Raw genomic sequence first — 20264 nt, forward strand, 5'->3', positions numbered from 1 at the left:
AACCTCTCTGAGCCAATGGAGCTGACATCAGCTGCCTCACCAAATAGATACTGCATGAGGAAGGCTGGCATGGAGCTGGAGCCCTGGGACGTGGGCTGTGAGAGCAGTTTAATCGGAAGATTTTGCCTTGACTGTCCTGGGCTGCTGCTGTGCTGTCAAAGGACCCATGTGCTCCCACCTTGATCCCTCTGCAGGTGAAGGCCAGACTCTGGAACACACTGAGGCTCTAGTATTGCCTCTTGCCAGGCCTCTGACACCTTGGTCCACCATACAGAGAAACAAATGAGCCCCTGGTGGGGGGAGAGCAATTTCTTTATGACCATTTCAGAAATGGCAGTATAGGTAGTTGTCATACATAACAGAATCTGATTGTTTGGGCCAAAAGGAGCCTGGGGGAGCAGTCATCCTCCCAGTTTATAGGTATAGACACTGAGGCCCTGGTGCCTGATAACACTAGGATGGCATGAAAGCCAAATACCAGAAGCTTCCATGGTCTCTGCTGTGTTTTGTTTTTTTTTTTAATGTTTTGTCTTATTTTGTTTTTTGGCTGTGTTGGGTCTTCGTTGCCACGTGCAGGTTTTCTCTAGTTGCAGCAAGCGGGGACTACTCTTCGTTGCAGTGTGCGGGCTTCTCATTGTGGTGGCTTCTCTTGTTGTGGAGCATGGGCTCTAGGTGCACGAGCTTCAGTAGTTGTGGCGTATGGGCTCAGTAGGTGTGGCTTGAAGACTCTAGAGCACAGGCTTAGTAGTTGTGACACACAGGCTTAGTTGCTCCATAGCATGTGGGATCTTCCCAGACCAGGGATCGAACCCGCATCCCCTGCATTGGCAGGCGGATTCTTAACCACTGCGCCACCAGGGAAGTCCCTCTGCTTGTGTTTTGAGTAAGAGAATTGGAACAGAATGAAAGGGATAATGGGTCACTCTAGGACATGCTGGCTCAAGGTTAGGCCTTTGAATGAGGTCTCAGACTTTGGGGGTGGCCCCAGAACAGCCTCCCCTTAGGTCCAGTCTACTAGATCTCTGGGCCAAAGTAGTAGCTTTGCCTGGCTGAGACAGGGAGAAGGAAGCTTTGAAGTCACTAATTCAAGGTCACTTTCCTGGCCCAGCTCCATCCGGCAATGTTGACTCTGAGGCAATGAAGGGGAGAGCTGGGAACACAGGGCAGAAAGAGGTGGCTAGCATTCGACCGGGTTGGTGTAGCTGGGAAAGTGGGGGCTGGGGTCAGATTTTTCTAAATAAAACCCAGCCCCAACTGGTGTCTCATTTCAAGAAGATGAGTGAAGAGAGAGCGAGAGACTTTGGTTGTTTATGGCAGAACCAATCAGTATTGTCTTTTGTATGAAAGCAGGCAAAAAATGGAACCGTTTGCCTGAGTACTGTCTGACAAGCATCGTTGGTTGTCGTTGAGCACAGGGTGTGTCCCAAGTCTTTAACATAACGTTATTTCACCCAAGTCTCCTGGCAGCCCTGTTGCTGTTATAGTTCCCATCTCGGAAAGGAGGAAACAGACTCTGGCTATGCTTAATGACTTCGAGGACTAGCAGCTTGACCTTCTGGTGAGAAGCTGAGGGATTTCAACTCTTTTTTTTTTTTTTTTTTTTGCGGTACGCGGGCCTCTCACTGTCGTGGCCTCTCCCGTGGCGGAGCACAGGCTCCAGACGCGCAGGCTCAGCGGCCATGGCTCACGGGCCTAGCCGCTCCGCGGCATGTGGGATCTTCCCGGACCGGGGCATGAACCCGTGTCCCCTGCATCGGCAGGCGGACTCTCAACCACTGCGCCACCAGGGAAGCTCGGGATTTCAACTCTTGACTCGCGTCAGTCTACCTAACGCGTGGAGGGGATAGGAGGATCTGAGAGCGAATTTGAGGAGACCCGAGGTGACCACGGTCTTAGTTCAAGAACACGGAACGCGCACTGGTTAAATGCGCCTTGGAGTTTCAGCCCAGCTAACGCGAAGGACGCAGGAGTTTGTTCAGATTTGCCTTTTGGGGCTTAAGCTGATGTGTCAGCAACTGATACTCTGGTTTAAATAGGGCATCCTGGAGAGAGGGTTTTTCCTCGCTAACGGCTCCCCTAATCCTCCAGTTCCCACCCCCAGCTCCCGGGTCCCGGTGGGTCTCACCCCCCTCTCACCTCAGTAGCGCTGAGCTTTCCGCGGTGTCCAGAGACGCGCGCGCCGGGCGCGAGGGCGGGGTCCGGGCTGGTGCAGGGCCCAAGGAGGAGTCCGGCCCCTGCCGGCCCCGCCTCCTCCCGGCGAGGCCCAATAGGGTGGCGGGCCCCGGCAGTCCCGCCCCGGCCCTGACCGCTCAGCCCGCGCTTGGCAGGCCTAGGTAGCCCGCCGCCGGGCAGCTGGGAGCAGTGGCCGGCGCTAGGATTTCGCCTAACCCGCTTCGTTCGCTCGCTCGCCAGCCAGTACGACCCCTCACCCGCTCGGGATGGCTGGTTACCTGCGGGTTGTACGCTTGCTCTGTAGAGCCTCCGGTTCCGGGCCGGCCTGGGCGCCGGCAGCCTTAACAGCCCCCAACTTGCAAGAGCAGCCGCGGCGCCACTGTGAGTGCCACGAGGAGGGTCCGGGCGGGGTGCGCGCCTGGCACCGCGACGCGGCGTCCTTCCGGGCGGGGACCAGCGAGCGCGACCCAGGACGCTCGCGAGCCGGGGACGGCGGGGTAGGGCACATAAAGAGCCGGCGGACGGGGACGTGCTCCCCTGCCCCACCTTCCAGGCCGTGCCAGTCGCGGGGGGCGGGGGGAGGACTTGAAGGAAGGTGGCAACTGGTGGCCCGGGCGATGCCGGCCCTGCTGCCCTGCGCCCCCAGATTTTCCTGCAGGGGGTGCGGGGGGTATCCCGGCCTCGGAGCGTATTCTGCCCGTCCTGCGACCCTGGAGGGAGACAAAGCAACCGAGTGGGTACTGGAGCGCCTGGCCCGCTCCGCGCGAGTGAGGTAGGGTCCCGGCGCGGTCCCTGCTCAGACAAAGGAGGGGAAGGAGGAGGTATCCACTTCCCCTGCCTTCTCACCCGGGCGCGCAGTGATCCCTCCTCGCTGTCAGGCCCTCGTCAGCTATTTTTGGAGCCTTTTACGCGAGAGTTGGAGGAGTCTCCTTTTTATTTTCGCTTTGGACGCCCCCATTCTCCTTGTCGACCCACTTGAAGCTCCATCCTTGGGCCTCTCCTTGGCTTGACCTGTCTCTTCTCGCCAGCCCGCTCCTGAGCTGCTCCTTGGCCCTGCCGCGCTCACCCGACTGGGGAGACCCGGCAGCCGCGCCAAAATGTCACTTTCCCGAATTGTTCGTCACAGCTTCTGTGATACCCTTAGTTTCCTGCTTAGGAGAGAAGACAATAGTCTTAATAAGCAGGGCATAATAAGCAAGAGTTAGCCAGAACTTCCACTACCAAGGCAGGCTGCCAGGTCTGGCATTGGTCGGCCCCCTGGCTCTCCATCGCCAGCTACAAGAGACAGGGAACGATGTAGGTCCCTTAGCTCTGTCGAATGCCTGTTGCCACGGAACCCCCTATCCTGACCTGGCCAGCAGCTCCCTGGAGTGAGGAGGAGGGGATGGGCCCAGGCAAGCTGGTCTTACTGCTAGAGTAGGTAATCTTTAACCTAGTGTGGGAGCAGCTGACCAGAGCTGAGAAGAGCCCCAGCACCCCACCTCCCCTTTCAAGGAGAAAGGGGCATTTCTGTTTTTCTACTCATGAGATTTATCTCTAAGGAGTCGGCCCTGCAACTCGAGGTTCTAAGTGTCCCCAGGTCCCAAAAAAGTTTCCCATGTGGCACCACGTTCAGCAAAAGATGGTGGAAGTTAGATACATTTTCCAATTCTCCCCTTTTTTTTTTCTGCACTGATGGTAAAAAAAGAAACAAAAAACCCCACACAAACAAGAAAAGCCCCTTTGAGGCCTGAATTTTGATAACACATGAAAAGAGCAGTCAGTTTCAGGTCCTTCCAGAAGCCCCCAAGTGGGGTTGGTTATTAACGAGGAGAACTTGGTTGGACATGAGACTGTACAATTGTGACCTCTGCTAGCTTGTTACTTGGCAACACTGCTGGAGACAGAATACTTGGCATTCCCCTTGATGACAAGGAAAGAATATGCTTTGGCTAAAATACTTTTGTGTTTTTGCTGCCAGGTAATTCCCACATGTGTCTCCTTCTAGTTTTGCAACTCATAGGCCTCCAGCGACTGCTGGTGGTGGTTCTGATTAAGTTAGTTTGGGGAAGTGAGGGACACTGCTCAGTGGGAGAATTATCTATCCTTCCTTGGCTCAACTCCTAGTCTGGGAACTTCTTCATTTCCTCACCCTGTCCCTTAACTTTTCAGATCTTGGTGATTTGCCTGCACTCTTAGATTCCAGAGGAAATTATTTAATGATTGTTCAGTTTTGCAGACCCACCAGTAGGGTTGTGTGTTCTCCACTGAGCCTTGTTTCATCCACATCAGATAAGACCACAGCTATCCCATCAGAGCTATTTTTGGGTAGTCGTGTTTAGGCCCAGTAGGTTTTGAGGAAAAGCCTCTAGAAAGGCTTGGGGCCTGCCTCCAGATCCTTTGTGTGAGGCTGAGGCCTCTTTCACTGATTCCAGGATGGGGTGCTGGACACTGCTGTCTGATTACTGGAAGCCAGCCTCTGTGGCCTGCCCTGGAGTTTACACTTTTGTAAATCATGTTTAAAATGCCAGCGGATTGCAAATATTAACACATGATAAACTGTGAGCTACTCCTGGTGCAGTTTTGTGGTGAGGACTCACTGGCCTCTGTGTGGTAATGCATCCCAGGATGGGGGAGGGGAGGGAGTACTTTTCATCCAAAGAGGAGGTTATGGCAGAGCAGTCCTTAGCACAGATTGAATTGACCATAACTTGACATTCATTCATGGATTCAACAAATATTGTGCTTCTACTATGTGCCAAGCACTGTGCCAGGGACACTCTGGGGACAGAGTTGGGAATAAGAGACAAAAACTTCTGCCCTATGGAACTTAAATTCTAATGTGGGGACGGACAGTAGACAAGAACTAAGGAGAACAAATAAGCAAGGAAGGTGTGGGTGAAAGTTTGGGTAGGGCTGCCAGAAAAGACCCCACTGAATGCAGTACTGAGGGAGTGAGGGAAGCAGGCCATTTAGTGTTCAGGGGAAGAGAGGACTGCAGGTGCCAAGGTCACGATGCAGGAGGGCACCTTTGCTTGTTGGAGAAGCAGAAAGTAAGGCTGGCTCAGAGTGCAGAAGGCGAGTGATGGGACATGAGGTCAGACAGTGGAGGTCATGGGGGGCTTGTAGGCCGTTTTTGAGGATTTTGGCCTTCTCTGAGTGAAAGAGGCGGCCTTGCAGGGTTTTGAGAGGAGTGTTGTGACCTGATTTACATTTTAACAGGAGCATTCTGGCTTCAGGGACCTGGTAGGAGGCCTTAGTCAGAATCTGGCAAGAGAGCATGGTGGCTTTGACCGTGGTGGCGGTACTGGGGTGGGTGGATTCTGGATGAATTTTGACGGAAGAGCCAGTAGAGGTTTTTTGGTGGTTTTGATGTGGGTGTGAGAGAAAGGGAGGAGTGAAGGATGACACCAAAGAAAATACTAGAGTCTCTTCCAGAACTGCTGCCCTGCCTTCTTGAGCCCTCTGGAATTGGGGGCTTCCCCCTACATTCTTCTGGGCCATGCTGGCTGAGCAGCCTCTCTTCTGCTGACAGCAGCATGGGTAGGAATGTGATGAAAGCAGTTCAGTTAAGTAGACAGGGAGGTGGAGGGGTGGCTGTCTTGGGAGGAACCTCTAGCCTGGAGGCTAGGTCTACTTACTTGAGCAGCAAGTAGATACTGAAACCGGGATGGTTTTGTTGTTTTTGTTTTTTAATGTTTATATATTTGGTGGTGTCGGGTCTTAATTGTGGCAGGCGGGCTCCTTAGTTGCGGTTCCAGGGCTCCTTAGTTGCGGCATGCAGGCTCCTTAGTTGTGGCATGCAAACTCTTAGTCACAGCATGCATGTGGGATCTAGTTCTCTGACCAGGGATCAAACCTGGGCCCCCTGCATTGGGAGCGTGGAGTCTTATCCACTGCATCACCAGGGAAGTCCCTGGGGATGGGTTTTGAAATCCTTACTTGGTGTTCGGTGCTAGGAGTTGGCCTAATGGGCCTCTTGTGACTGATGTAATTCCATCCCACACCCTGGCCAAGAGGACAGTGTTTGTGCAGCCTGTCATCTGAAGAGATCATGGCGGCTGTCCCTAGTAGGCCTTCAGGGAGGCCCAGCCACTGTTCTTTGAATTTCAGGTAACCTGTCACCTCTTGTCTCCCAGAGAGGGGCAGACGGTGTGGATGTCTCCACCATAGTGGCTGAACAACAGACATGGTCTCAAACCCAATGCCTTGGGGCACTCTGGAGGGCACGTGGCAGGCCTGGAATGGAGGGAGAGGCTGTCCTCATACCAGCCCATCCTTCATCCTTGCCAGGAGTGAGCGTGGGCTCAGTGGGACGAAGCGACTCATTCTTCAAGAGGGACTGGATTTTTATGTAAAATCTTCTCGGTGTTTTTTTTTCTTTTGGTGGGGTGACTGGTTTAAATTAAACATTAAAGACTTTTTTAATTTCTTATTTTTTATTGTGGTAAAAAATGCATAACAAAAATTTCCATCTTAATCATTTTTATGTGTGCAGTTCAGCAGTGTAAAATACATTCACATTGTTGTTCAACGATCTCCGCAGCTTTTTCATCTTGCAGAACTGAAACTCTGTACCCATTAAACAACTACCCTTCATCCTCTCCCCCCCCAGCCCCTGGAAACCACCATTCTTCTTTCTGTTTCTATAATTTTGACCACTCTAGGTACCTCATATAAGTGGAATCAGACAGTATTTGGTTTTTTGTGACTGGTTTGTTTCACTTAGCAGAATTCCCTCACGGTTCTTCCATGTTTTAGAGTGTGTCAGCATTCCTTCCTTTTTAAGGCTGAATAAGATCCCATTGTCTGTATATAGCACATTAAAAAAAATATTCAAGTTAAAATCTATTGACCTTCTGAGTAAGGTGTAGGAATTGTGAAAAGCTTAGGTGATATAGTTATTAAATCCTTACATATTTAATACTGTTTCTAATTTATCATGAGTTATTTCCCAAAAATGTTAATCACAGCTGGATTGAAAAAGTATTTGGGTAATACATAAAGTGTCCATAGGAGCAAGCACCCTAAGTTTTTATCATATGCTGATAGAGAATTGTTTTAGGTGTTACAGCTTATGAGGTCCACAGTTTGACTGAATGGGTTAAATAAGCCTCTGTTGCTGTTTAACTGCATTGTAATTACCAAAAGTAATAATGCATGTAATTAAAAATAACAGAGAAGCTTTTTTAATTAAAAGATCTTCTGCTCCAAAAAACAAACAAACAAACAAAGTATTTGGGAAAGGTGGTGATGTTGTTTATATAAGTATACCACATTATAAGTCTACTGGTGATCCAAAGAGAATTTGTCTTTGTGGAGTTTGAAGCAAAAGAACAAGCGGCAAAAGCTATTGAGGTAGGTCCAGATCCATCACTAAAACATGGAAGCACTTCCTTTTTTAGTTTCAAAGCAAGTACATCCATGTTGAAGTGGTGGGCAGCCCAGTTTTGGAAAAAAAACTTGGAATCATGAACATAGTTTAACTTTTTGGAGGAAAGTTTTTCTTAAACTTCCTGGGTTAGTTCCCAGAGTCCTATTCTCCTCTTGAAGGTTCATATCACATTTTGTTTATCCATTCATCTGTTGGTGGACACTTGGGTTGCTTCCACCTCTTGGCTATTGTGAATAATTGTTATGAACATGGGTATACAAATATATATATATATATATATTTTTTTTTTTTTTTGCGATACGCGGGCCTCTCACTGTTGTGGCCTCTCCTGTTGCGGAGCACAGGCTCCGGACGCGCAGGCTCAGCGGCCATGGCTCACGGGCCCAGCCGCCCCGCGGCATGTGGGATCTTCCTGAATCGGGGCACGAACCCATGTCCCCTGCATCGGCAGGCAGACCCTCAACCACTGCGCTACCAGGGAAGCCCTATTTTTTAATTTTTTTGAGGAACCATCATACTGTTTTCCATAGTGGCTGCACCATTTTACATTCTCGCCAGCAATGCACAAGGGTTCCAGTTTCTTTACATCCTCACCAACATTTGTTACTTTATGTTTTTTGGTCTTTTGTTTTTCGGGTTTTTTTGATAGTAGCTATCCTAATGGGTGTGAAGTGGTATCTCATTGCAGTTTTGATTTGCATTTGCCTAATGATTAGTGACATTGAACATCTTTTTATGAGCGTATTGACCATTTTTGGAGAAATATCTATTCAAGTCCTTTGCCCGTTTATTAATCAGGTTATTTGTTTTTTTGTTGTTATTAAAATTGCCTGATTTTTAAGCCTTGGTCACCAATCAACATTAAAGAAAACCCCTACGACCTGGGCCAAACAAAATGAGCCTCTGCTGCTATGACTCACATCACTGCCCCCAGTCCTCGGCTCCTCTGGGAAGTTGCTTTGAGGGAGGCTGCACACCTGACTTTGATAACAGCGCTGCTTGCTCTCTCCATTACTGATAGGTTTTCCCTTCCATACTCACTCTTTGAGGACAGGCATTGTTGTGTTTAGGTGTTTCAGGAAGGGGTGCTTACCCTTAGCACCTGGTTGTAAATAAGTGGGCCCTGTGGTCTCTGAGGGTTTGACACCTGCATACACAGCTGGGAAGGCTGCCTGCTGTGATCTTGATATTGAGCTCCCCCATCGAGGAGTGTGGTGTCCAAAGACACCAGCTGCTGTGCCTGAAGCCCAAAGCTTGAGCAGAGCCCAGGCTGAGTCTGAACCCTTTAGGACTGGCCCCAAATGGGTCTCTACTTAGGGAACTTGATTACCGTAGGCTCGGTACATTAAAAAAAAAAAAAATTGATTGGCTCTCATCACATTAACTCATAGAAGATGCTCCTAAAATCTAAGCTAGCTCGCAACAGCCCAACAGACTTTCTGTAGGTCCTAAAGCCCTTTCCACTCAAGCTTTAGACCAGAAATGCTGAAGGAATTTAGTAGCTTGGGTCCAAAGTCCTCACTGCATCTTGGGAAGAGCTGAAGCGGTGTCAGCCGTGTCCACCATGTTTTCTGGGGAATGAAATATTTTGAGTCTGTGTTTGCTTTCTGCTTCTCTACATATGGCCCACAAAAGCATCCAGAGGCTGCACTTGAGCCAGGGCCCTGGGACACAGGTAAGGCCTATCCTGACCCTGACACAAGCCATGCTTCCTGGGTCTCATTTTTCTTCCCTGTTAGATTAAGAAAAAAAAAAATCTGTTTGCACATCTCTGGAAAGTGAGTTATTCTGCTGCACATAATTCACCTTTTTCTTAGCGGGTTGGGATGTCATCATGAGTCATGGCAGTGGTGTGTTTCATAGGACAGTGATGTGTTTGGGGTCTTTTGGGCTTTGGTCCCTTTTGTTTTCATGAGCCTAGGTAGCCATGCTTCTTCATTTTTCTAGGCCTGCTTTTCACAGGCTTCTGTCCCTTGCTGTCAGCCTAGCAGATGTCACTTGGGGTTTTCATCCTGTCCCCTCTTCTGATTTGCTGTGTCTAATCTTCGGTGAGTTGAAAGACCCATAGCTACATCTGTAAGGATTGTGTGTAACATAAGACTAAATGGGCCCTAAGTAAGGGCTGAGCAGGGCCCCTTTGGGGACAGGGCCCTGCTTTCATCTGGGGTTCAGCAGAAGGTGACACTTCCTGGGGTGACTGAGGCAGGGTTGTAGGTTTCACATAGATCTTGTTGCCGTGCTCTTCAGCTGCTGTTTCTTCCAAGGCTGTGGCCAGAGGCACATGCTGGTGCTTGGGTGCCCCTGCTGCAGGTTAAGGGTCAATAAGCCTCACCCACAGCAGCCTGCACTGATAAATTGGATGGGCCATTTTCTTTCTTTTTTGGGGGGCTGTGCCCCACGGCATGTGGGATCTTAGTTCCCCGACCGGGGATCGAACATGTGCCCCCTGCATTGGAAGCACGGAGTCATAACCACTGGACCTCCAGGGAAGTCCCGTGGACGATTTTCTTGAGTTTTGTTTGGAATTCACTTCCCAGACTGTTGGTTTTTCTCATGAGTCAGACTTTCCTTGAAGAGCCTCCACCAGCTCCTGTTTCCTCCTCCACCATCTCCCTGGGCCTGGATCAGTCACTCGTCCAGTCCTTTGATGCATCTCTGGCAGGACTGGCGGACCTGAGCCTGCGTGGATCAGGGCTTCTGCATTCCATTCCCAGGTGCCCATCAAGGAAGGTGTGGATCTTCCTGGATCTGCTGTTTTCAAGCTGTGTGAGCTTTGGCAGTGAGCTGACAACCTCTCTGAGCCTTAATTTCCTCACATTTAAAGTGGAGATAATGATACAGTAAGTCCCTTACATATGAATGAGTTCCTTTCAGAGAGCGCGTTCCTAAGTCCGATTTTTCATAAGTCCAACAAAGTTAGCCTAGGTACCCAACTAACAAAATCGGCTCTATAGTACTGTAATGTAATAGGTTTATAATACTTTTCACACAAATAATACATAAAAAACAAACAGACACACAAAAAATAAAACATTTTTAATCTTGCAGTGCAGTACAGTACCTTGGAAAGTACGGTAGTACAGTACAACAGCTGGCATCCAGGGGCTGGCATCGAGCGAACAGGCAAGAAGAGTTACTGACTGGAAGAGGGAGAGGAGGTGGGACATGGTAGAGCCGAAGGATCGGCAGCAATAGGAGACAGAGGGCAAGCAGCAGTTTCACTCATTCACATCCTGGGCTTGAAATAAAGATACTGTACTACTGCACTCTATACAGTACTGTACAGTAAAGTACACAAAAGCACACCCACTTGTAGAGGATGTGAGCATGTGACAATGTACACCAGACACATGAGCTAACTTACATGATTGGACATGCGAACGCATGTTCGCATCTTTGAAAGTTCACAACTTGAAGGTTCGTATGTAGGGGACTTACTGTACTCCCCTTGGGAGTGGTTCAGAGGATTAAATGTGAAGGGTGTGGTACACCCTCAGGCCCATGGGAGGTGATCTATATAGTTTCCCTGCTCACTTCATGTTACTCAGGCTCTCAGGTTGCAAGCAACAATCAGAGGAAGTGTTTGGAAGGACACGGGGTAGCTCATGGAATTGCAGGGATTGGACAAGAGGGGATTCCAGGCTACCCTGGGGAACTGGGTGGCAGCAGCTGAAGGCAACCTCTGCCCGGCTTGCTGCTTGACAAGGTGACCCCAGCTGGCTCTCATTCTCTGTGTTGGTCTCCTCTGCTGTCAGGTTCCAGGAGAAAGGATCTGACTGGCCAGGCTGGCATCTGGCTAGTCCCAGCTGGCCAGACTCAGCGGGGGATCCAGCTCCCCCCGGGTGGTCCCGGGGCTGCTCCTGCAGGAGGGGGAGTGAATGCTGGGCAGCTGGGCCCTGGCTGACACTCCTCCCTCCATGGTGAAGGGTGGGTCTGGCCGGAGAGGAGAGGGGCTCCCCCACCAGCCTCCCCAGGGGTATGATGTGCTATGTGTGTCTGGTCCTAGATGCCGACAAGAGGATCAAGGTGGCGAAGCCAGTGGTGGAGATGGACGGCGATGAGATGACCCGTATTATCTGGCAGTTCATCAAGGAGAAGGTAGTTCCCTCCCGAAGTGGGCGGCCTTCCACATGGCCGGCCGGGCTCAGTGTTCAGTCCCCACTTCGGGTCCCCAGGGTTCACCCGTCACCCTGGTGGGCAGGAGCAGTCCTGATTTTCCCCTTGCGTCCACCCTTCTGTCATGTCCAGACCACTCATGGCTCTTAAGACGTCAGGCAGGGGACTGTCCTCAGCCATCCGTGTCACGTGCTCGTGCCAAAGCCAGCATGTTTTCAAAACTGTGTGCAGATTCAAGCCTGACCCTGTATCATGTCGTTTTTTTGTTTTTTTCATTTGTTTTGTTTTTTTCAAACTCGTGTTTCAGCATGAATTGACTATCCTTCGGGACTTTCTTCTTTTCCTTTTTTTAATTTATTTTTTATTGGAGTATAGTTGAATATATCATCTTGATCTCCTACATTCCTATGTGCACCCTTGAGGGAGTGAGAGAAGAACAGGGCCGGAGTGCGGGGGGACCACATCATTAACCTTTCCTTAGCGGTTCAAGGATGTCATCGCGAGTTGTGGCGTGGGGTCTGTTGGAGGACAGTGATATGTTTGAGCCACCATGGCAGACGGTTCCCAGGGTGGCTGCTTGGCTTCTCCAAAGTCGCTGTGGGCTGGGTCTGCCTGGGAGAGCACCTTGTCCATGTGCCTGTCCCCAAGAAGAAGGTTGAGAATCACCACTTCTGAGTGGGGATGAAGAGGGAACCCGCTGTATAGAGAACCCTAGATGCACTTGGAGTTGGGGTTTGGCTGAACTGATGGGCCACCGCAGGGGGGGTGTGGTCCACACTAGGGGATGAGCCCTCCGAGGGGCTGCAGCCTGGTCTGCCGGCCTCTCTCCAGAGCCCCGGCCTCTTGCCAGCTTTGGCCAGCCCACCGCTGGCCTTTCCTCTTCCCTGCCCTGGCGGGGTGTCCCCTGCCACCGTCCCCACATGACCCCGAGTCACAGTCATCTGGGCTGATGCCAGGCCCCGGCCGTCTGTCTCTAGCTCATCCTGCCCCATGTGGACGTCCAGCTCAAGTATTTTGACCTGGGGCTCCCAAACCGTGACCAGACCAATGATCAGGTCACCATCGACTCCGCGCTGGCCACCCAGAAGTACAGCGTGGCTGTCAAGTGTGCCACCATCACCCCTGACGAGGCCCGTGTGGAAGGTGCGAGGGGCGCGGGGGCGGGCGGCTGGGACAGTGCGGGCTGGGAAGTGACCCTGGTCTCCCTGCGAATGCCCAGCACACAGCGGAGCCTCCAAGGTTCCTGTGGAGGAGGCTGGGGAGGGGAGGTTGAGGGCTGGCCTAGGTTCCACAGTTGGGGGTGGCAAAGCTGGGGCCAGGGTCTGTGTCCCCTGCTCCCAGGCTGGTGGTGTTTCTGCTGTGCCGTGTGGCTCTGGCCAGTGTGGGTGTCACTGGTCACAGAGCTGATGCTGACACTGTCACAGTGAGGACAGCCTCTTTGGGCAGCCTGCCCCCCTGGCCTCCTGGACTGCTTTGCAGGCAGGTTTACAGAGAGACTCTGGGGCCCCCTCTGTCCAGGGTAGTGCTGGGTGTCAGGCCTGTGTCCTTCAGAGGCTCGGAACGTCCCTCGTGTCCCGCCACTGTCTTGGCACTGCAGGTCTGCCCTTTGCCTCTGTGGCCGTGGAGCGGTCTCAGGTGCCCCACCAGGCTTGGACAGGCCGCTGGTCCTCGGTTCTGGGGGCTGCTCTCGAGGGTTCCATGAAATGGCACCAGTGTGTGGGTAAAGGATCCGGGTTTGGGAAATTCAAGAAAGGGTGGTTTCAGAACTTGCAGAGTTCTGTCTCCCCACTTCCTGCAGTATGAGGGGCCTTAAGGAAACCTTCAAGACATCTCCAAACTCTGCAGGCCTCCTCCTGTCAGGCAGGTTGTTCCCGACCTCAGGGTATGGAATCATTTTAGTGCTAAGCTCTTTCAGCTGGTTTTCTTTGATTTCTCCTGAACCCTGGGATTCATACATCCCCACTTTATGGACAAGGAAGTAGAGGGTCACAGTCTTAGTAATTTAGGCTGAACCCAGCAGTGAGTGGCAGTGCTGGGGCTAGAACCAGAGCATCTGGAGTGAGGCCGCACACTGCCAGGTTCATCAGACAGCTATGTCCAAGTGTGATGTGGGAATAATAATAACTGACAGAGGGGACTTCCCTGGTGGTCCAGTGGCTAAGACTCCATGCTCCCAATGCAGGGGGCCCAGGTTCAATCCCTGGTCAGGGAACTAGATCCCACATGCATGCCGCAACTAAAGATCCTCCTGCATGCTGCAACTGAAGATCCTGCATGCGGCAACGAAGATCTCGCGTGCCACAACTAAGACCCGGTGCAGCCAAAAAAAAAAAGTATATATATGTATATGTATATACATATATGTGTGTGTGTATATATATATATATATATATGTGTGTGTGTATATATATATATATATATGTATATATATAAAATAACTGACAGAGCCCTTACCATGTGCCAGCCACTGTTCTAGGTACTTTACACATGCATGCATTTAATCCTCACGACAACCCAAAAGGCCAGGTGTTTTATCAGCAATTTCATTTTATGGCTTAAGTTCAGCCACTTGCCTAAGGCTGACAGTCAGAGGTGGTGCCACAGCTGGACCCTGAAGACAGGAAATCTGATTCGGGAGCCCACGTGCACACTCTAGACTCTGCTGCTGCTTCCCCGCAGATGATTTTTAGGACCCCCATCTGTGTTCTTGCTTGGGGTTCAAATTCTGGTTGGAAGGTGGGGGCTGCAGTGGGGCCACTTCATCTTTGTCCTCATAGAGTTCAAGCTGAAGAAGATGTGGAAGAGTCCCAATGGAACCATCCGGAACATCCTCGGGGGGACTGTCTTCCGGGAGCCCATCATCTGCAGAAACATCCCACGCCTCATCCCTGGCTGGACCAAGCCCATCACCATTGGCAGGCACGCCCACGGCGACCAGGTCGGCCACGGTGGGAGTGGGGCTCCAAGGGCCTGGGTCCCGCATCTGGAGCACTTGGCCTGAGCCACCCTCTCACCTCTGCAGTACAAGGCCACAGACTTTGTGGCTGACCGGGCTGGCACATTCAAGATCGTCTTCACCCCAAAGGACGGCAGCGGAGCTAAGGAGTGGGAGGTGTACAGCTTCCCCGCTGGTGGCGTGGGCATGGGCATGTACAACACGGATGAGGTGAGCAGCGGCTCCCCGGCTCCTTCCCCCCACGCCTGTCTCTCCATCTCCAGCCACATCGGGTTGGTGGTTCTGACTATTCCTGCATCGGTGGCCTGAAGGTCTGAGGCCTGAGAGCAAATGCATCTTAGGTGTGTCCGAGGGCCCTGCGGTGGGCCCGGTGTGGAGGGCTGTCCCACTCCTGCCCAGCCAGGTGCTTGTGCTCCCCACCATTCCTGCACTCCCTCTCGGGTGCGTCCTTGGGGGCACATTGGTGGTCAGCTCTTGGCTTACAGCAAACTGGGTAAGCACTTCTTCCCCTCCCTACCCCCCCCTCTTGGCTTTCCTTTCCTCTGTGGTTGGGCTCACTCTCAGGCTGTGAAGAAATGGCCACCAGTAGCTTCAGGCTTATCGCTGCCAGCCTGGCTACCCTATCAGAAAAGAGCCCCGCCTTTTTTTTTTTTTTTTTTTTGCTGCACTGTGGCATTCAGGATCTTAGTTCCCGGACCAGGGATTGAACCCATGCCCCCTGCAGTGGAAGTGTGGAGTCTTAACCACTGGACCACCAGGGAGGTCCCGGAAAAGAGCCTTTTTGCTCATGATTCCAGCAAAAGTACAGGCCTGGGTCACATGGCCATCTCTGAGCCAATCATGGAGGCCCAGGGGAGGAAGGGCTCTGATTGGATAAGCCCAGGACACACTATCAAGTCTAGAGACGGGCAGGTGGGCTGAGGGCATTAGCCCCACCCCAGCCATATGGTCTAAGAAGTGGGGAGGGTGGTAGCTTTCCAAAGCAGTTGGTGGGGCTACTTCGTCCCAGAAATTGGGAGGGGGATGCTGGGCCAGTAGAAACAATAGATGCTCACTCCAGGGAGGCTGGGTTAACCCCAGCTGCCTGCGAGGGTCCTGTGGAGGGAAGGGATGCCGTTCCCAGGGCCTGGGCCCACCCTGGGGGACCACACCAGGGACCCCTCTCTCCCTGCAGTCCATCTCGGGTTTTGCGCACAGCTGCTTCCAGTATGCCATCCAGAAGAAGTGGCCACTCTACATGAGCACCAAGAACACCATTCTGAAAGCCTATGACGGGCGCTTCAAGGACATCTTCCAGGAGATCTTTGAGAAGTAATGGCCCCTCCCTTTAATACTTCTCAGGGACGCCATGGCCCTTCTTCCCTGTCCCCTCAGCCGCCCTTACCCACCCAGGGAGATGGCTGTCCCAGTGCATCTGTCTCAGCTCTGAGGCTCAGGGAGGGATCCCCAACCTGTCAGCCTCCCGCTCTCTCCCCACAACAGGCCCTTTTGCTCCCAGGCACTACAAGACCGAGTTCGACAAGAATAAGATCTGGTACGAGCACCGCCTCATTGACGACATGGTGGCTCAGGTCCTCAAGTCTTCGGGCGGCTTTGTGTGGGCCTGCAAGAACTACGACGGAGACGTGCAATCAGACATCCTGGCCCAGGGTACGCTGGCAGCACCTGCTCCCTGCGGGGATGGACTGTTGATTTTCCCTAGCTGGGGGGATTTTCTCCTTCGGGGAGAACACTTCTCTAGCGGAGCAGCAGGACTGGGGCTTGCCTGCTCATTTCAGGGTCTCCTGTGGACAGCAGGGGCCAGGGGCTCCCTGGTGTCTGAGTGAGGAAGGATCCTAAGTTAGCTTTGGACTGGGGTATTACTAGGGCTGCCGTTCCAGAGGAAGGAGGACGTAGGAATTCACGTGCTAAAGGGCTAGATGTGTTAGCCCTGAGGTTGTTCCTGTCCATGAAAGGGCCAAGTGACTCTGCTTGGCTCCAGGTTTGGACTAGGTTTGGCTCTAGTAGAAAAAGGGGAGTAAGCACAACCGGATGCTCTTTACATTACAGAGAATTTGTTTTGCACAGTAAACCTTTTGGATGTAGGAGAATATTGGGGATGATGCAAACCCCCAGGCCCCAGAGCATCCTGAAACACAAATTGGGTTGCAGCAGAAAGCCTGCGTGAAGCCGTTAGGGAAGAACAGAAAGAAATAGCCCAATTGTATTGGGAATGAGAGCAGGAAAGAGTGGGAGGAGGCCACATGCATCCATAGCGAGTGGAAGAGAAACCAGGCTCTGTGAGAGGGGGCGAGGTCTAGCTCCTGATAAGGAGAAAAGTGAGGCCCACGCCAGGTTGTGATGAAAAGGCAGAGGGTCTCAGTGCTTTATAAAAACCTTTGACTTTATTTTGAAAAGTTTGGTGTGATCCTCTCACTAGAACAATTCCCATCTAAGATGGGAGCATGAAAAGCCCTAGCAGACAAGAGAAAGGCGTGAAAGGTACCCTTAAGTGTATGAAGATTGGTGAGTGTGAAGGTCCCAGGTGCAAATGGAGAAGGGATTCCCCCTTCCTCTGCCCCAACAGCAAAAATTCTTACACAAATAATTTTCCTCTAGAAGTTGCCCACTTTTTCTTTCTTGGGCATTCAGAATTCTTATTTTGGTGCTGTGGGGGTGCTTTTGAAAACTAGGAGACCTTGGCCACAGAAAAGGTTGACATCTGGATTTGGGAAATCTTGGAAATAAATCACAAAGCTTTAAAGTGGCCTGAAAGAGCAGATAAAGTGATCACTGTGGAACAGCTGGCTGCAGGCTTTATTCTTTCTGCTTGAATGAGCCTCCTGGTCACCAGCCAGGGTGGGTGGGCAGAATTTTGGGGGATCTTATGCCCTGGGGGGACCATAGACTCTGGGGCACCTGGAGGTAGGGGATGCAGAATTATGCTAACAGGCTGATGACAGCCACCTCTGAGTGCCCCTCTGCCCTGTACTGGGCCCTGGAGACCCAGGACAACAGTAGACAAGCCTGAAACAGTCTCTGTTCTCCCAGTTATAGGTGGGGGTGGGTGGAGACACAGCAAGGAAGCAGCTACAACAGCTGGAGGGCAGGTGGGCTCAACCCCAGTGGCCTGAGGAAAGGTGCCGGCACCGAGAGGATGTCTTCCTACTTTCCAGGCTTTGGCTCCCTTGGCCTGATGACGTCCGTGCTGATCTGCCCGGATGGGAAGACCATTGAGGCTGAGGCTGCTCATGGGACGGTCACGCGCCACTATCGGGAGCACCAGAAGGTGAGTGCGAGGACCGTGGCCTCATGACCATCTGCCCCCGGGGCCCGAGCCCACTGGCCCTGAGGGCTGGGAGCACGGGCCTGGTCCTGTCAGTCTAGAGGTGGGCAGCTGTGTCCAGGTGGCCCTCTTGTTGGCTGGTTGGCTCTTCATCCCCCTGTGACCCCTTCCCCCAGGGCCGGCCTACCAGCACCAACCCTATCGCCAGCATCTTTGCCTGGACGCGTGGCCTGGAGCACCGGGGGAAGTTGGACGGAAACCAGGACCTGATCAGGTGAGTGCAGAAGGAGCGCCTGAGCCGGATCTGGGCAGGTTATGGGCCCTGGCTCCACACAGCTGGGGTCTCACTCTGCCCTGTCCCCTGCAGGTTTGCCCAGACCCTGGAGAAGGTGTGCGTCGAGACAGTGGAGAGTGGAGCCATGACCAAGGACCTGGCGGGCTGCATCCATGGCCTCAGCAAGTGGGTGGCCTGGGGTAGAGGGCAGGGCTGGCCTTCTGGGACCTCGGGGTCAGGTGGAAAGAAGCCCAGGGTCCTTCTTAGAGGCCTCCTCCTGAGTTAACTTAGCTGCCGGGGGCAGGACAGGTCCATGGCCCTGGGGGATGGCTCGGGCCAGCCTACGCACACCAGGCGCAGCGAGTGGGTCCAAATCCCTGAGGCTAGCTGCTCAGAATGTTTCCATCCCCTGCTGCACCCATCTCCCAGCTTCTCCCCAGAGAGCTTGTACCTAGTTGCCCACTCACCTGGAAAAGCAAAGACAGGCCTTACTGGGTTCCTGCCGAGTTTGCTGTGGCCTCTTGACCGTTGGCTCCAGGTGCCTCTGGCCTGTAGACCTCCCCGTGACTGCACGAGGGGGCTGCCGTCCGGATGCCTGAGCTCAGGCTCTGCCCTGGGAGGGCCCGGCTGGAGCGGCCCTCACGTGCAGGTGCTCTCTTGGCAGTGTGAAGCTGAACGAGCACTTCCTGAACACCTCGGACTTCCTGGACACCATCAAGAGCAACCTGGACAAAGCTCTGGGCCAGCAGTAGCGGGTGGGAGCGCTGCTGGCTGCCGTGGCGGCCGGGCTGGGGCCGAGCGGGTGGCCACAGGTCCCCCCCAACCCCGACACGCCCCCGCAGCGGAGGGTGAGCCTCACACCCCCTCTTTGGAGGCCTTTCTCGGGGACACTCTTTTTTATAAGCAAGATGTTTTTAAAAGTATCTGTGTGTTTCCCCTCATGGTGACATGAGGCAGGAACGGTGTGTTTTACCTCAGCCAGTGGTATGTTTTGCATACTGTAATTTATATTGCCCTCGGAACACATGGTGCCGTATTTAGCTACTAAAAAGCTCTTCACAAAACAGTCTGCTGTGTTCGTCCCTGAGGGGAAGGAGGCAGCTGGGGCCTAGAGGCAGAAGCCCTCAAAGGGCTGGCGGATTCCCCCGGGAGCTGCCCGGGGTGCCTTGGGTCACAGCAGGCCTCTGTCCAGTCAGGGGGCCACCGGGGGGAGGGGACCAGGCAGAAGGCCTGTGGGTTCCCTGGAATTTCCTAGCACGACCTGGCTTCTGTATCCTCTTTTCCATTTTGAGATTGTCACTTCCGATAGAGTACGGTTATATATATATATTTTTTCCTTTGATAGTTTTAACTTTCTAAACGTGCCCAGACCTCTTTATTTGCCTGTTTCTCAGTCCTCGAAACAGGTCCCACACAGTGGCCGCCTCAGTTCTCTTCCCCACGGCTGCCGGGGACTCAGGCCTGGGCCTGTGAGTGGGGCCCCCATGTGGTCCAGGCTAGTGAGTCCCAGACTTGGGTTCTTCTTCACCATTCTGTGGCAAAACTTGGAAAAGTAAGTTTATGAAGTTGCTATAAAGCTAAACAGATCCAACTTAAAGGGCTATCCTTTATTCGGGGATTATGTTCTACTTCTGGTGTTAAAATGTCCTAGGGAAGAGTTGTGTCTTTTTTTTTGGCCGCATGGCTTGCCGGGTCTCAGTTCCCTGACCAGGATCTGCAGTGAAAGCGCAGAGTCCTAACCATTGGACAGCCAGGGAGTTCCCGAGTTGTGTCATCTTGACTTGAGAAAATAAATACTTGGCAACCCAAAGTCCATTTCCCACATTTGGGTGGGCTCTCACGTATTCTGAAACCCAATAGCTGGGAGCCTTGGTAGCTTTGAGATGGGCTTCAGCTGCCCACCTCCACTGACAGCTGCCTTCTGCGCTAAGACCACTCTTCCTCAGTAATCACTGGACTCCCGGCGCTCTAGGAGGAAAAGCTGGCGTGATGACTCTGGCTGGCCCAACTCCTGGGGGGAAGCTCAAGGTTTCCGGCCTCTTCCCCATCAGTAACGAAGGGCTGGCAGCTCCCCAGAAGGCACAGCCTCTGAAGCCCAGTCTGGCAT

The 20264-nt window shown here is 52.5% G+C and overlaps 2 protein-coding genes across 5 annotated transcripts in view; one reads left to right on the forward strand and one right to left on the reverse strand.

Moving 5' to 3' along the window:
- SEMA4B (semaphorin 4B) overlaps window positions 1–2226 on the reverse strand; it is a 91769-nt gene extending 89543 nt beyond the window's left edge. Inside the window, exon 1 of one of the 2 annotated variants that reach the window (XM_060293843.2) lies at window positions 2137–2226. The gene's annotated coding sequence lies outside the window, so the exon portion shown is untranslated. The remainder of the gene's footprint in view (window positions 1–2136) is intronic. The other variant, XM_060293844.2, reaches the window with a different exon arrangement.
- An 85-nt stretch (window positions 2227–2311) lies between these two features.
- IDH2 (isocitrate dehydrogenase (NADP(+)) 2) lies at window positions 2312–19224 on the forward strand. Of its 3 annotated transcripts, none has more exons than XM_030878625.3 (11): window positions 2312–2553; window positions 11553–11644; window positions 12640–12805; window positions 14440–14600; window positions 14685–14828; window positions 15793–15929; window positions 16117–16268; window positions 17774–17886; window positions 18060–18157; window positions 18251–18343; window positions 18822–19224. In XM_030878625.3, exons 1-11 carry the CDS (start codon window positions 2439–2441, stop codon window positions 18907–18909), a joined length of 1359 nt encoding a protein of 452 aa, XP_030734485.1. In that variant the 5' UTR covers window positions 2312–2438; the 3' UTR covers window positions 18910–19224. The 3 variants fall into 3 exon arrangements, with proteins under 3 accessions (XP_030734485.1, XP_060149833.1, XP_060149834.1); XM_060293850.2 differs by lacking the exon at window positions 2312–2553 and adding an exon at window positions 2757–2944; XM_060293851.1 differs by lacking the exons at window positions 2312–2553; window positions 12640–12805.
- The last annotated feature ends 1040 nt before the right edge of the window (window positions 19225–20264 follow it).

This window comes from Globicephala melas, chromosome 2 (genome assembly GCF_963455315.2).
Source record: "Globicephala melas chromosome 2, mGloMel1.2, whole genome shotgun sequence".
NCBI lineage: Eukaryota > Metazoa > Chordata > Mammalia > Artiodactyla > Delphinidae > Globicephala > Globicephala melas.